General features: G+C 38.9%; 1 protein-coding gene across 2 annotated transcripts in view; it reads left to right on the plus strand.

The window, feature by feature from the left end:
• Window positions 1-14,273, plus strand: part of LOC130911163 (TNF receptor-associated factor 4-like) — a 73,883-nt gene that overhangs the window by 36,521 nt on the left and 23,089 nt on the right. For both annotated transcript variants that reach the window (XM_057828940.1, XM_057828942.1), the window contains exons 2-3: window positions 9,429-9,480; window positions 12,375-12,479. In XM_057828940.1, the coding sequence (XP_057684923.1) occupies window positions 9,429-9,480; window positions 12,375-12,479 (157 nt within the window). The remainder of the gene's footprint in view (window positions 1-9,428; window positions 9,481-12,374; window positions 12,480-14,273) is intronic.

Here is a 14,273-nt window from a genome sequence, read left to right on the forward strand (position 1 = left end):
GTAGAGGTTTACCCATGTTGACATGTTATCATTTTGACGCCACGGGGTGAGATCTTGCATGGAGCCCCAGATCGAGGGAGATTAATAGTGGTCTTGTATGTCTTCCATTTGATAATAATTGCTCCCACAGTTGATTTCTTTCCACCAAGCGTTTTACCTGTTCCAGATTCAGAGTCTTCCCAGCCTGGTGCAGGTCTACAATTTTGTCTCTGGTGTCCTTCGAAAGCTCCTTGGTCTTGGCCATAGTGGAGTTTGGAGTGTGACTGACTGAGGTTGTGGAGAGGTGTCTTTCATACCGATAATGAGTTAAAACAGGTGCCATTAATACAGGTAACGAGTGGGGCCTCGTTAGACCTCGTTAGAAGAAGTTAGACCTCTTTGACAGCCACAAATCTTGCTTGTTTGTAGGTGACTAAATACCTATTTTAAACACTAATTTGGAAATAAATTCTTTAAAATTCAAACAATGTTATTTTCTGCTTTTTTTTTTTCCACATTCTGTCTCGCATGGTTGAGGTTTACCCATGTTGACAATTACAGGCCTCTCTAATCTTTTCAAGTAGGAGAACTTGCACAATTGGTGGTTGGCTAAATACTTATTTGCCCCACTGTATATAAGCAGTTACAATGTTACTCATTACTTGAGTATTCTTTTCGCCAAATACTTTTTTACTTGAGTACATTTTTGGACTTTTACTTGAGTAATTTTATTTTGAAGTAACACTACACTTACTTGAGTAAAATTTTTGGCGTCTCTACCCTGATCGTGAGTATCTTGAGTAGACCTAAAAAAAACTCTAGAAGCCATGCCTTAAATACTCTATACTTCAGCCATTTTGACATTTTATGGTGAACTTCAAAAGAAAAAAAAATCGCCCTAGAGATTTTGTACATTTGCTAAGAAATTTAGAGTACTCAAGCCCCAGAGCCTATTAACCTTAGCAACATAATATTTTGTAGGCATGTCATAATTAGACCTTCAAAAATGTCCCTGTAAAAACATCCCAGAAGTCTTTTTTCTGCCATTCTGACATTTGTTTTTGTCTTCATGCCAACAAATTCAGAAAATGGCTGCTCTGTAGAAGTGCATCAACATATCCCATGGCAAATTGTGCTTCCTCAACAAACGCAGGACGTACATCCTCTTCTGGGCCTTTTGAGGGTAGAGTTGATGTCAGGTCCTGAGAGACTGTCGTTCCCAGGAACTTGAAGTTATTGACTGTTGACATGGGTTTGTTGGACAGTGTGGGGCCAGCTCCGGTGAAGGGTTTCTGCTGAAGTCCACGATTATCGCTACAATCTTGAGTAATCACTTTGGCCATTTCCAAGGTTCCCTCAACAAGGAACATATTCTCATCAGGTCAGTTATTTTGGAAAAGGCAGAATTATATTTGCGTTAATGAGTAGCAAAGTTTATTAGCTTTACAAAAAAAACAAGCGGTGACCTAAAAAAAAGTCAGCTATTTACAATCACAAGCCAGCAGGAACTAGAGGCTTCATCATCAGCTCTTCAGGATACAGTAGTAGCGCATGAATGACTCCAAGAGTAAATAACTTCACAGTGCTGAGCTGACTCTCCTAGCCCTCTAATCGATTGACCCTGTTTTATAGCCCTTTGTGGCTCATTAATTGGTTTCAGGGCTCCCTGCTGACACAGTGACCTTAATGGAGGAGAATTACTGCCGTCTCGTCGTGCATTACCCTCCCTTCCCCCTTCTTCTCTTATTCTCTCACACACACTGGTTTCACAGCAGCTGTGTTGAAATACACACAACTCTAGTCAGGTGATGCCACAGCTTCAGCTTCTGTTGATATAAAAGCATCAGTAGACGAGTGCTAAAATGTTGTCAAGATCCTTTTGAGTTGTCGAGTCATGTGAAAAAAAAAAACATGTAGGAAGACTGCCGTTTTGGTTGGAATAGACATTTATTGGTCACTTCGGTTGTCTTGAAGTGTCCTTTGACTCACTATCCGCCAACTGGCAGCAAATATGTGTTTTCGATTTCTACCCAATTTAAATCATGTATACTACTACATAGGAGTGGGAACCTCTTGGTACCTCACGATACGATACAATACGATTCGCGATACAAAGCTCACGATAACGATGGTCTGACGATATGGCGATACAACGATTATCGATACATTTGTCAGGAAATCATTCTAGAATATTCTACAAACAACTAATGAACAGAAAAACAAGCTTCTGCTGATAATTGGAATGAGTTTATCACTAGTAGACGTCCAATCCGTTTGAAGTGGGAGGATGGCAACGAATGATCATTCGCTGCCATCCTCCCACTTCAAACGGATTTAACGTCTATGGCCATCAGTAGCAGCCAAAGCCAGGCAATGAGGTAATTTTGGGCTATTTAAGGTCATTGACCTGTTGATTTTCAGGTACTTCCTGTTGATTTTGGGGTATTTTATGGGTCACTTCCTGTTTGAGTTACAGAACAGGAAGTGACTTGGGAATACCCAAATAAATAGGCAGTGACTCAAACTCAACAGGAAATGACCTGTAAATTCCCTGAAAATCGGACAGAATGACTGTGAATGCGTGGTACGGCGCATTGTGTTACTGATAGTAGCCTTTGTTACTGAGGTCCCAGCTCTCTGTAGGTCATTCACTAGGTCCCCCCGTGTGGTTCTGGGATTTTTGCTCACCGTTCTTGTTAGTATTTTGACGCCACGGGAGCCCCAGATCGAGGGAGATTATCAGTATGTCTTCCATTTTTTAATAATTGCTCTCACAGTTGATTTCTTCACACCAAGTGTTTTACCTATTGCAGATTCAGTCTTCCCAGCTTGGTGCAGGTCTACAATTTTGTCTCTGGTGCCCTCCGACAGCTCTTTAGTCTTAGCCATAGTGTAGTTTGGAGTGTGACTGACTGATATATGTTGTATATTGTGGACAGGTGTCTATTATACCGATAATGAGTTAAAACAGGTGCCATTAATACAGGTAACAAGTGGAGCCTCGTTAGACCTCGTTATAACTCCTTAGAAGAAGTTAGAAGACCTCTTTGACAGCCAGAAATCTTGCTTGTTTGTAGTTGACCAAACACTTATTTTCCACTCTAATTTGGAAATAAATTCTTTAAAAATCAAACAATGTGATTTTCTGTTTTTTTTTTTTTTTCCACATTCTGTCTCTCTTGGTTGAGGTTTACCCATGTTGATGTTTACAGGCCTCTCTAATCTTTTCAAGTAGGAGAACTTGCTCAATAGGTGGTTGACTAAATACTTATTTGCCCCTCTGTACATGTGAAGGCCCTTCTGAAGTTTGCCAGTGACCATCTGTCTCTGACGCAGAGGGGTCATGGGAGAAAGTCATGTGGTCAGATGAGAACAAAGTAGAACTTTTTGGTGCAAACTGATAGAGCTGGGAATCTTTGGGCACCTAACGATTCGATTACGATTCAGAGGCTCCGATTCGATTATAAAACGATTATTGATGCACCCTCCTCCTTTTTTTTTTCTCTTTTTTTTAATGTTTTGTACATTACTTCCAAAATTGTTCAAAAATACTCTCAGGCTAAACCACACTACTATTTCAGTATCAAGTTAACATATAGCAGTAAACAAATATACAAAAATAACATTAAATAAAAAACTCCAGTCCCCATTCTGTATCAGCAGCTTTAAACTACATTCAATTAATTTAATGTTGTGAATCAACCGTTAAATTTGTTAAAATTGCTCCCGTTATTCCATAATTTCCCTTTTGTCTACTTTCGACATGTGAAAGTTTTAAAACTATTTTAAAGATAGATTCAAGTCAATATTTTACCGATTTAGGAGTATTTTAGATAAAAAGTTAATTAGGTTTGCTTGGAAGGTTCGCTACAACAGCCTTGCAGGGAAGTGTACTGCTTTAAGATGGCGGCCGTTTATAACGCCCGCATCTAGCTTTTTGTAGAGCTGCTGCTAACAATACCGGATCTATAATGCATCTAGTCCTATATAAATGATATCCACCGTAACATCATATGGATGTACAGCTTTTCGGCAGCAGTCAGGTATGTTGTTGTGTTTTTTATCTCGTTACATGAGTTGAGCTAGAGCCGTGAGTTGAGCATTAGCATTACCCGAGGGGCCGGGTAATGGGAAGCATGATGTTTAGCTACTCTCGCTCCGTTCCGTCCCGAAGACCGCGCGGCGCACTGAGTGTTGTGTACTTCCGCTTTACTTCGCATATTTCAATAATCGGAATTTGGATGTTTGTGAATCGTTCTCGAATCTTCCACAGCCGAATCGCGAACAATCTAAGAATCGGAAATTTTGCACACCTCTACAAACTGAATGATGTGTATAATCCCAAGAACACCATCCCCACTGTGAAGTATGGGGGTGGAAAGCTCATGCTTTGTGGCTGTTTGTCAGCCAAGGGGACAGGAAAACTTTACTGTATAAAGCAGCGGATGAATAGTGAAATTTATCGTCAGATTTTGAGCCGCAACCTCCTGACCTCAGTCAGAGACTTGATGATGAGTTGTGGCTGGATCTTCCAACATGACAATGGTCCGAAGCACACAGCCAAGCTGACCAAGAAGTGGCTGCATAAAAAGCATATCAAAGTTCGGGAGTGGTTTAGCCAGTCTCCAGAGCTCAATCCAATAGAAAATATTTGGATGGAGCTGAAAATTCTTGTTTTTCAACGAAAGCCCTGACATATCTACAGAAGATTTGTGCGGAAGAATGGGCCAAAATCCCTGTTTCCATGTGTGAAAATCTGGTGAAGAACTACAGAAAGCGTCTGACCTCTGTAATTGCAAACAAAGGCTTCTAAGTGCATTTTTGATTGAAATTTCAGACCTTTACCTAGTTTCTAAGTGGGTGAACTTGCAAAATCACATGGGGTGCAAATACTTCTGCTCCTCACTGTATACTCTACATACGAATGTGGGACTGATCCAATCGTGAGCTGTTTTATGGGAGGAACCTTAAAAAAATATATAGCTCCTGACTGACCAATGACTCTTCTCATCACACTCACGGAATAAAAACAAAAACGCTTTTAGTGAAATTCTTTGCTCCGCTTTGAATGAGAAAATGAAGTGTTTTTCTGCCAAAACTTGAGAAATTGACCTATCTACGAAAACTGCTTTGCATTCTGCTCTTGTATTTGAGCAGATAGTTGCTTCCTGGTCACGTCTGCAGCTCCTGCCTCTTTCTCCTGATTGGCTTTAACATCAGATGAACGAGGAAGTGGCTGGACAGTTGAGATTTGCAAGACAGTACGACATGATGAATCAGTGAATCAGGAAATTCTGTCATACTTGTAAGGCTAACATGTGACACTGCTTTGCCAGGAAATTAAGTTAGGTCATTTCATTTGATGACTCACAATAAAACAAAAATTTGATTAACTCAGCTCAGTAATTTTTGTTGGTTTGTTTGTTTAACTTGGGAAAGTCAGCCCCAGAAACCATTTTCATCTAGGAACATGAAACTTGCTTGGAATGTGTGTCATGGGTAGACCAACAAAAAAATTCTCAATAAGCAATGCCTGATAATTAGAGATGTCCCGATTGATCGGCGTCCCGATCGATCAGGTCCGATCACGTCATTTTCAAAGTATCGGAATCGGCAAAAGATATCGGCCATGCCTTTTTTTATATATTTTTTAAAAATAAATCGTTTTCTAATTGTATTTAACGTTACAGACATAATATGTTACATTCATCCAGAGTCTTTAGTTTAGGCTTAAGGTAGGATTATCAAATTTATTCCGATAACGGCGGTAATTATTTTTTTAAAAAATGTATCACGTTAAAATATTTAACGCAATTAATGCATGCGTTGCACGACCCACTCACGCATTGTCACACTCAATCTGTATTGGCGCCATTTTACCTATATAGGAGTAGTGTGAATTTTGGCAGCCTTTGGAGCCTTTTTGTAATTGGCTGAAGCCTTACAATTCCTCTCCCTACGATTAGAAATATCATGGGAAGCAATGTGGGGAAGCAAGGTAGTATTTGATCTTTTTCTTAACACCTTATGTTATTTCCCAACACAGAGAAGATATATCAATTGGTAGCACTACGCACAGTCATGGTTCCACTTCCCATCATGCATTTGGGCATGGCTACAGTATCATTTACTGAAAGCTCAACAAATACACTAGATGGCAATATTTAGTCACAATATGCAAAGTCACAAGTCTTTCTATCCGTGGATCCCTCTCACAGAAAGAATGTTAATAATGTAAATGCCATCTTGAGGATTTATTGTCATAATAAACAAATACAGTACTTATGTACTGTATGTTGAATGTATATATTTGTCGGAGTTTTATTCATTTTTTTCTTAATGCATTGCCAAAATGTATATGATCGGGAAAAATTATCGGGATCGGCAGATACTCAAACTAAAACGATCGGGATCGGATCGGGAGCAAAAAAACATGATCGGAACAACCCTACTGATAATATCATGTGAGTCTTCCATTTATATTTAAATTGTAATTAGAATATATTTCGATAATTTTTGGTCAGACCCTGAGGCGAGTTTAATCAGAGTATCATTCGTTCCTTTTATATCCGTTTTAGAATCCAAAATCGGAAAACGGACAACGGCTTATTTCATTTCTCATTTTCAAGTAGAAAATAACAGCCTATTTTTGGCTGTTTTGATTTTGTTTTGAAGTTAAAAATAAAATATGACAGAATGAAATTATCATGGTATTTTTGTTGTATTCGTTTTAGGTTTGTATCATTTTCAATGTGTTGTGAACCAGAAGTTGTTGTTTTTTTTTCAGTGAGGCTAATCCTAAACCGTGTGGATCTTGAAACATGTTCACAGAAATAGAGCCACCATATGTAGCCATCTTTGACAAAAAGGTTAAATAATAATAACTGTTAGCTATCGGGCTGCTCGATTCACTCATCAATGGAATCAAAAAGAAACAGTAGAGACTGACTGACACGCATTTAAAATGATACAAAACAAAAAAAACAAATAAAACAAAAATACCATATGAAAACGGGAAATGAAATAACCAGTCCTTATCCGTTTTCTCATTTTGGATTCGAAAACATACGGAATGAACGAATGATACACTGATACAGTTTCACCTAGGAAAACGTAATTCTATAGTAGGGCTTCAGCTATCGATTATTTTAATAGTCGATTCATCAATCAATTTGTTAGTTCGAGTAATCTGATTAGGAACATTAAATGCATTGCAGAATAAACTTTAGGAGCTGCAAAACGCTGCAAAACAAAGGCTTGCTAAGATTGCACTTTCAAAAGAGCATTAAATGCGAATACTAAATAAAATTCCTGAATGTTTCTTCAAACTATGCAGAGTTGCACTTTGATTTAAAAATGAAGTAAGTGAGCTTAGTCTCAAACGGTTTAAAAAAAAAAAAAAAAAAAAGAGGAACTAACTACAACAAAAGAACAATTGGCTAACTTGCATAGCAAAAGTCCGCTAGCTTAAATGCTATAAAATATTAATGTTTTTTCCTACAATGCTATTAACAAATGATTCAAACACATATTCCCTCCAAAAAAAATAAAGGCGCCTATACCCATAAGCTAAATAACAAATGCATTAAAAAAAACATGTTAGCTCAAACAAAAACTTACCCGAGTTAAGTCACTGTTGCCAGCCACCAGAGGGCAGTGTATCCACCCAAATCACCAAATTAATAAAACTAAATGCAGACACTTTCTAAACAAACCATTACAACGCTACTCAAATTAACTCATTCACTCCCAGCCATTTTCCAAGGCCCTTCGCTCCCGGCCGTTTTACTGGATTTTGACTGATTTTGCAAGACCCCAAATTCTGTTCTATTTCTATATAAACATGGAACCTACCAAAAGAAAGATTAGACTCTCTTCTTTCAGCAGACATTTTTTTTAGTTCATATCTTTTTCCATTCTTTAGAAATCAGCATTAAAAAATAGCTCAGTTTGAGCAATCTTCCAATTTCTGATGAAAAAAACAGAGAAATTGAGCTTTTTGTAAAAGCATACATTTCAAACATAACTTTGACTTTAACACACCTATTTTTCACTTTTGTGAAATCCCAAACATTTGAATAATGTTTTCGTTCTACAAAATAACAACAAGACAAATAGACCTTTTGATCGCAAAGTAACATAACTAAACTATTGAACTGTTGAACTATTTGCGCACATAACAATGGAGAAGGCTCTCGGCTGCTCCAGGTTGAATGAGGGGGCTCCCAGTAATCTGATGAGTCCGGATCAAAATGAGTCTCACTTTTTTCATCATCTTCATCGTTGGTTTCAACCTCGGGCTCAGGAGTAACGCAACGTGAGCTTCACAAAACGCGTGTGGAACCTGACGATGTTGTAGCCGTCACCGTCTGTCTCATCAAGATAAATTTTTTAAAAATCCTTCTTTGACGATGGTTTCATTTTCTTTTCAAAACACTCCTCCAGTGTCGTTTGCCTTTTTTTCCAATCGTTCTCCACATTTTTCTCAAATTCTCACGCATGTTCACAAGATCCCTCCAACTTCCGTTTCCTGACTTTTTTTCTTCACTTCCTTTCTTGGCCTGAAAAAATGCGCTACTGCCCTCCAGTGGCCAATTTTATTGCCTTAAAATGAGTTTTGAGCATCGTGCATTGCAGTTTAGGTGCAACAGAACCTAGAGATGACTCTTGTTAAAAAAAAATAAAAAAAAAAACGTAAAAGACGTATAAATACGTTTTTGGGACACTGAAACAATTAAAAATAGAACTTATTTATACGTTTTTGGGAGCAAATGAGTTAAACAAACACTTGAAGTTGCAAAAATTTGATTCGAAGCTTCTTTGTAATGTAATTACTCGAGTTGATCGATTTATTGTTGCAGCACTATTCTATAGGAATGTCCATCATCTGTAGATTCACAAAAAATCTTTTAAAAAATGACTCCGGAAAGTTGCCATTGTATTGCTATCTACTACTTTGTTTATCTAATTGATTTTAAATTTGGAGAACTTAATTTAAACTGACTGATAACACAAAATGACCAAACATTGTAGTTTTTGGGCAGCCTGCTTTGGCGTTAGCAAGCTTTGTAAAAGCAAAAAAGTTTGATGACTTAATCTGAAAAATAAAGGTTGGTTATTGAATGGCGCACATTGTTATGCTGAGCCTCATGCTAAAAGCCTCACTTAACGTGACTTGAGGTATTTAAAGCGCAAAATTGTGGCGCACACGTGTGTCTGCTTAAGGCCAGGAGGAGATGAAAGAAGAACTGTGTGCTTGGCTCAAAGTTCATATTTTATAGAATGCAACGTTTGCGCGTGATCACGTCCTTGGGACGAAGTCCAAAACTGGAACAGAAACTGTTTTGCTCATTTCAACTGGTTAACAGGTTGATTTTCGTGATCCATATTTATTTTTAAAAAATATATATATATATTTTAATATCCTTTTTCATGTCTTCTTGTTGCAGTGAAGGGGTTTTCAAGTGTCCGGAAGACCAGCTGCCTTTGGATTATGCCAAGGTAGGAAATATTCACATGCTCAGTTTTTAATTTCGCTTCAAAAAAATGCTGTCATTGAACACAAAAGGCACAATTTGCCACAGATTGTTCCTTGGGGGAGGTGGACGTCGTTATTTGTCGTCAGCGTCTTTCCCTTTTGACACTAGTGCGCGAATAAGGGCTAGGGGTGGTGGCGAGATTCTTTGCGGTGTGGGCAAATCCGCCGCCAGCTATGGTCAAGGTGTCCCCTTTATTTGGGACCTTTTTCACCTTTTTTTACACCCGCTGTTTACTGAAGGTCTGGCTACTTACCACTCTCTTGCAAATTACCCTGGTGGTTAATTATAGGTATTATTCAAAATGTCTGTCATTTTTAGCTTAGAATCATTAATTGATGTCTAATATTTCGTTGAAAAAGAAAAAAACGACTTTAAAAAATGATTCACTTGCATATTTTAAACATTTACGGATATCTACCTCATAACTATCGCTTAATTGTATTTTTTATGTTACTGTCGCATTTCCTCAGATATGTTAGATGATAAATAATTGATCCAAACAAAGAAAAATTGACTCTCAGAGTAGAACTTCAAGTCACCTGAGTGTTTTCCGCCATGTGTTTTTAATCATTTTATTTCCTGTAAATTTGACCTCTTTATGTTATAGTTTATTTTACTTTGATTCATTGAATTTATTAATTTTGTTTCTACACTGCTTAAAATGGTCTGTTTTTAGGAATTTGGCACTTGGGGTGCGACTTACACTCAGGAGCGACTTATGTGTGACATTATTAACACATTATGATATAATTTCACATGTTATTTTGCTGTTTTGGAGTGACACTGATGGTTTGGTAAACTTGTTAGCATGTTCTTTACGCTATAGTTATTTGAATAACTCTTAATAGCTATGGCCACGTTCGCATTCTGCCTTTGGCAATGTGTGTTCAATTGCATTATTGGCTTTTTTATATTGAAATGCATGCTTTTAGTTTGTGACGCTTTCACGTCCACGTGGCTGCGCACTCGCACTTGTTTACGCGAAGAAGAGCGCTCACACGCCAGAAGAAGACGCCGAGAGAGAGAGAGAGAGAGAGAGAGAGACACGGCTGCGAACTTACGTTTATTGTTTATGCTTGTAAAATATCTCCACAGAGGCAACGCCTGTGTGTATCATCTTTTCTGTTGTTGTTGTGTGTTTTCCACCCGAGATCGGACACTTAGAGCCAGTTTTGTGGTTGTTTGAACTATGTGCTAATGCTAGCGAACGCATGCTAACCGTTTGTGTCATTGCTGTAATAGCACCTAATTATCATTTATTTACGTTGATGCGAACCTGTTTGATATTGAGGACGAAATTGATTCAGCAAATTAAATGTCCTCCCATTTGGGAGTTTAGCTCGCTGTATAGCCAGGACCGAGCCGTAGTGTCCTGGTGAAGATAGTATATTCGCATTTTGTTGTACACGCACTGTACACTTATTCAGCATGTTGTTCTCTATTGTATTTATATAATAAATTGCCTTTCAAAATGACATATCTGTTCTATGTGTTGGATTTTATCAAGTAAATTTCCCCCCAAAATGCGACTTATACTCCGGTGCGACTTATATACAGTGCCCTCCATAATTATTGGCACCCCTGAGAAAGATGTGTACTTTGTACAACCCCCTTTTGCCAACAAAACAACGTCTGGGGACTGAGATGGCCATGGGAGGAGCTTGATTTTGTGTCTGGTGAACCATTTCTGTGTAGATCTGGCCATATGTTTAGGGTCATTGTCTTACTGAAAGACCCAGTGACGACCCATCTTCAGCTTTCGGGCAGAGGGCAACAGATTTTGATTTAAAATGTCCTGGTATTTCAAAGCATTCATGATGCCATGCACCCTAACAAGGTTCCCAGGGCCTTTGGAAGCAAAACAGCCCCACAGCATCACTGACCCACCCCCATTCTTCACAGTGGGTATGAGGTGCTTTTCAGCATGCGCATCTTTCGTGGCACGCCAGACCCACTTAGAGTGTTTGTTGCCAAAAAGCTCAATCTTGGTCTCATCTGACCAAAGCACACCGTCCCAGTTGAAGCCTGGGACCGTGTGTATTTTTTCAAGCTCCTCCCATGACCATCTCAGTCCCCAGACTTTGTTTTGTTGGCAAAATGGGGTTGTATAAAATATTAACACCAGGGGTGCTAATAATTGTGACACACATTAATTGATGTCAAATAATTTTATGTGGGATTTTTTTCCCCACTGAATGAATGCACTTGTATTGAAGGTTGGATTTTTCTTTTTTTCCATTAAGGTCCCATATTATTTGAATTAAAAAAATATATATTAGAAGCTAAAAAAACACATCTTTTGCAGGGGTGCCAATAATTATGGAGGGCACTGTATGTTTTTTTTTTTTTGTTTTTTCGTATCGCCATATCGTGAGATCATCGTTTGTACCGCAAATAGCATTGTATCGCGAGGTACCAAGAGGTTCTCCCCCCTAACAACTCTACGGTTGGTGTCCGAGTTTTCGGATTTTGGGGCGGGGTTTAGCAATAGGTCGATTAAAGAGTCTTTTCTAATCTTTTCGGAGTTTAGACAGTACTGTCCGCACTCACGAGTCGGTCAAAAACGTGAGCCTCTCTTTGTTTAGCGTGCCGTGACATTTGGAGGGAGGACGCCGTTGTGCTTTCCCACCGAGACAAGTTGAGCCGTAAATCCTGGAGACGAAATGCTGGGAAGTGCCTGTGCGCTCACTTGAGTGTCTTGTCACACTGTGTCCTCATTTGTCCAATCCGAAGCACTCACGTTACAAAAATGTCAGAAGAAATGAGAAAGAGCATGAGAGGCACTTTCTGGGTCAGGCCCAACAAACTCCTGAAGTTCATCAACGTGAATGAACCAAAAGGCCCTATATTTTGCAGATCTACCCGGATCCGGAGTTGGAGCAGCAGATCTTGGCGCTGCCCATCCGCTGCATCCACAGCGAGGAAGGGTGTCGCTGGACCGGACAGATGAAGCAGCTGCAGGTGAGAATTTGACAATATGGAGAGAAATTTCTAGTCCTTCACTGTGTATGACCAGTAATGCCACAGTTGGGTTAAAATGGTAATCGTGTTATCTTGTGATATATTTTAATGTTTTTTGCTTGACGTAAGCGTTTTTCCTCCCGAAAATCAGTCAATGAACAGTTATCATTAGGGTTTTTCCGATCATGTTTTTTTGCTCCCAATCCGATCCCAATCGTTTTAGTTTGAGTATCTGCCGATCCCGATATTTCCCAATCCGATTGCTTTTTTTTTTGCTCCCGATTCAATTACAATCATTCCCGATAATTTTTCCCGATCATATACATTTTGGCAACGCATTAAGAAAAAAATGAATAAAACTCGGACGAATATATACATTCAACATACAGTACATAAGTACTGTATTTGTTTATTATGACAATAAATCCTCAAGATGGCATTTATATTATTAACATTCTTTCCGTGAGAGGGATCCACGGATAGAAAGACTTGTGACTTTGTATATTGTGACTAAATCTTGCCATCTAGTGTATTTGTTGAGCTCTCAGTAAATGATACTGTGGCCATCCCAAATGCATGATGGGAAGTGGAACCATGACTGTGCGTCGTGCTACCAATTGATATATCTGCTCTGCGTTGGGAAATAACTGAAGGTGTTAAGACATAGATCAATTGCCACCTTGCTTCCCCACATTGCTTCCCATGATATTTCTAATCATAGAGAGAGGGATTGCAAGGCTTTAGCCAATGAAGAGAAGACTCCAAAAGCTGCTAAAATTCACTCTACTCATATTGCGCTGCCTTTTATCTCTCTATATAGGAAAAAAATTGTCTTCGTCTAGTTTTAGTTGACAAAAACTCATACAAACTTCGATACGCAAAACTGTTTTTGTCTGTGAAATTCAAGTTTTAGTCCAAAAATGAATAAAGGTTTCCAACAATTTTGAATGAGCATACAGGCGAGCACATACAGTGGGGAGAACAAGTATTTGATACACTGCCGATTTTGCTTGTTTTCCCACTTGCAAGCCATGTAGAGGTCTGTAATTTTTATCATAAGTTCTCTTCAACTGTGAGGGACGGAATCTAATACAAAAATTATAATTTTTAAATAATAAATTTGTAATAAATTTGTATTTAACTGCATGAAATAAGTATTTGATACATTACCAACTAGTAAATATTTTGGCTCTTAGTTCTTTTTTAAGAACCCCTCCTGTTCTCCACTCATTACCGGAAGTAACTGCACCTGTTTGAACTTGTTACCTGTATAAAATACACCTGTTCACATGCTCAAACAAACAAACTCCAACCTTTCCACAATGGCCAAGACCAAAGAGCTGTATAAGTACATCAGGGATAAAATAATAGACCTGCACAAGGCTGGGATGGGCTACAGGAAAATAAGCAAGCAGCTTGGTGAGAAGGTAACAACTGTTGGAGCGATTATTAGAAAATGGAAGAAGTTCAAGTTGACGGTCAATCTGCCTCGTTCTGGGGCTCCATGCAAGATCTCACCTCGTGGGGCATCACTACTCATGAGGAAGGTGAGGGATCAGCCCAGAACTACACGGCAGGACCTGGTCAATGACCTGAAGAGAGCTGGAAACACAGTCTCGAAGAAAACCATCTGAAACACATTAAGCTGTCACGGATTAAAATCCTACAGCGCACGCAAGGTCCCACTGCTGAAGCCAGTGCATGTCCAGACACGTCTGAAGTTTGCCACTGACCATTTGGATGATCCAGAGGAGCAATGGGAGAAGGTCATGTGGTCGGATGAGACCAAAATTG

This window comes from Corythoichthys intestinalis, unplaced genomic scaffold (assembly GCF_030265065.1).
Source record: "Corythoichthys intestinalis isolate RoL2023-P3 unplaced genomic scaffold, ASM3026506v1 HiC_scaffold_23, whole genome shotgun sequence".
Taxonomy (NCBI): Eukaryota; Metazoa; Chordata; class Actinopteri; order Syngnathiformes; family Syngnathidae; genus Corythoichthys; species Corythoichthys intestinalis.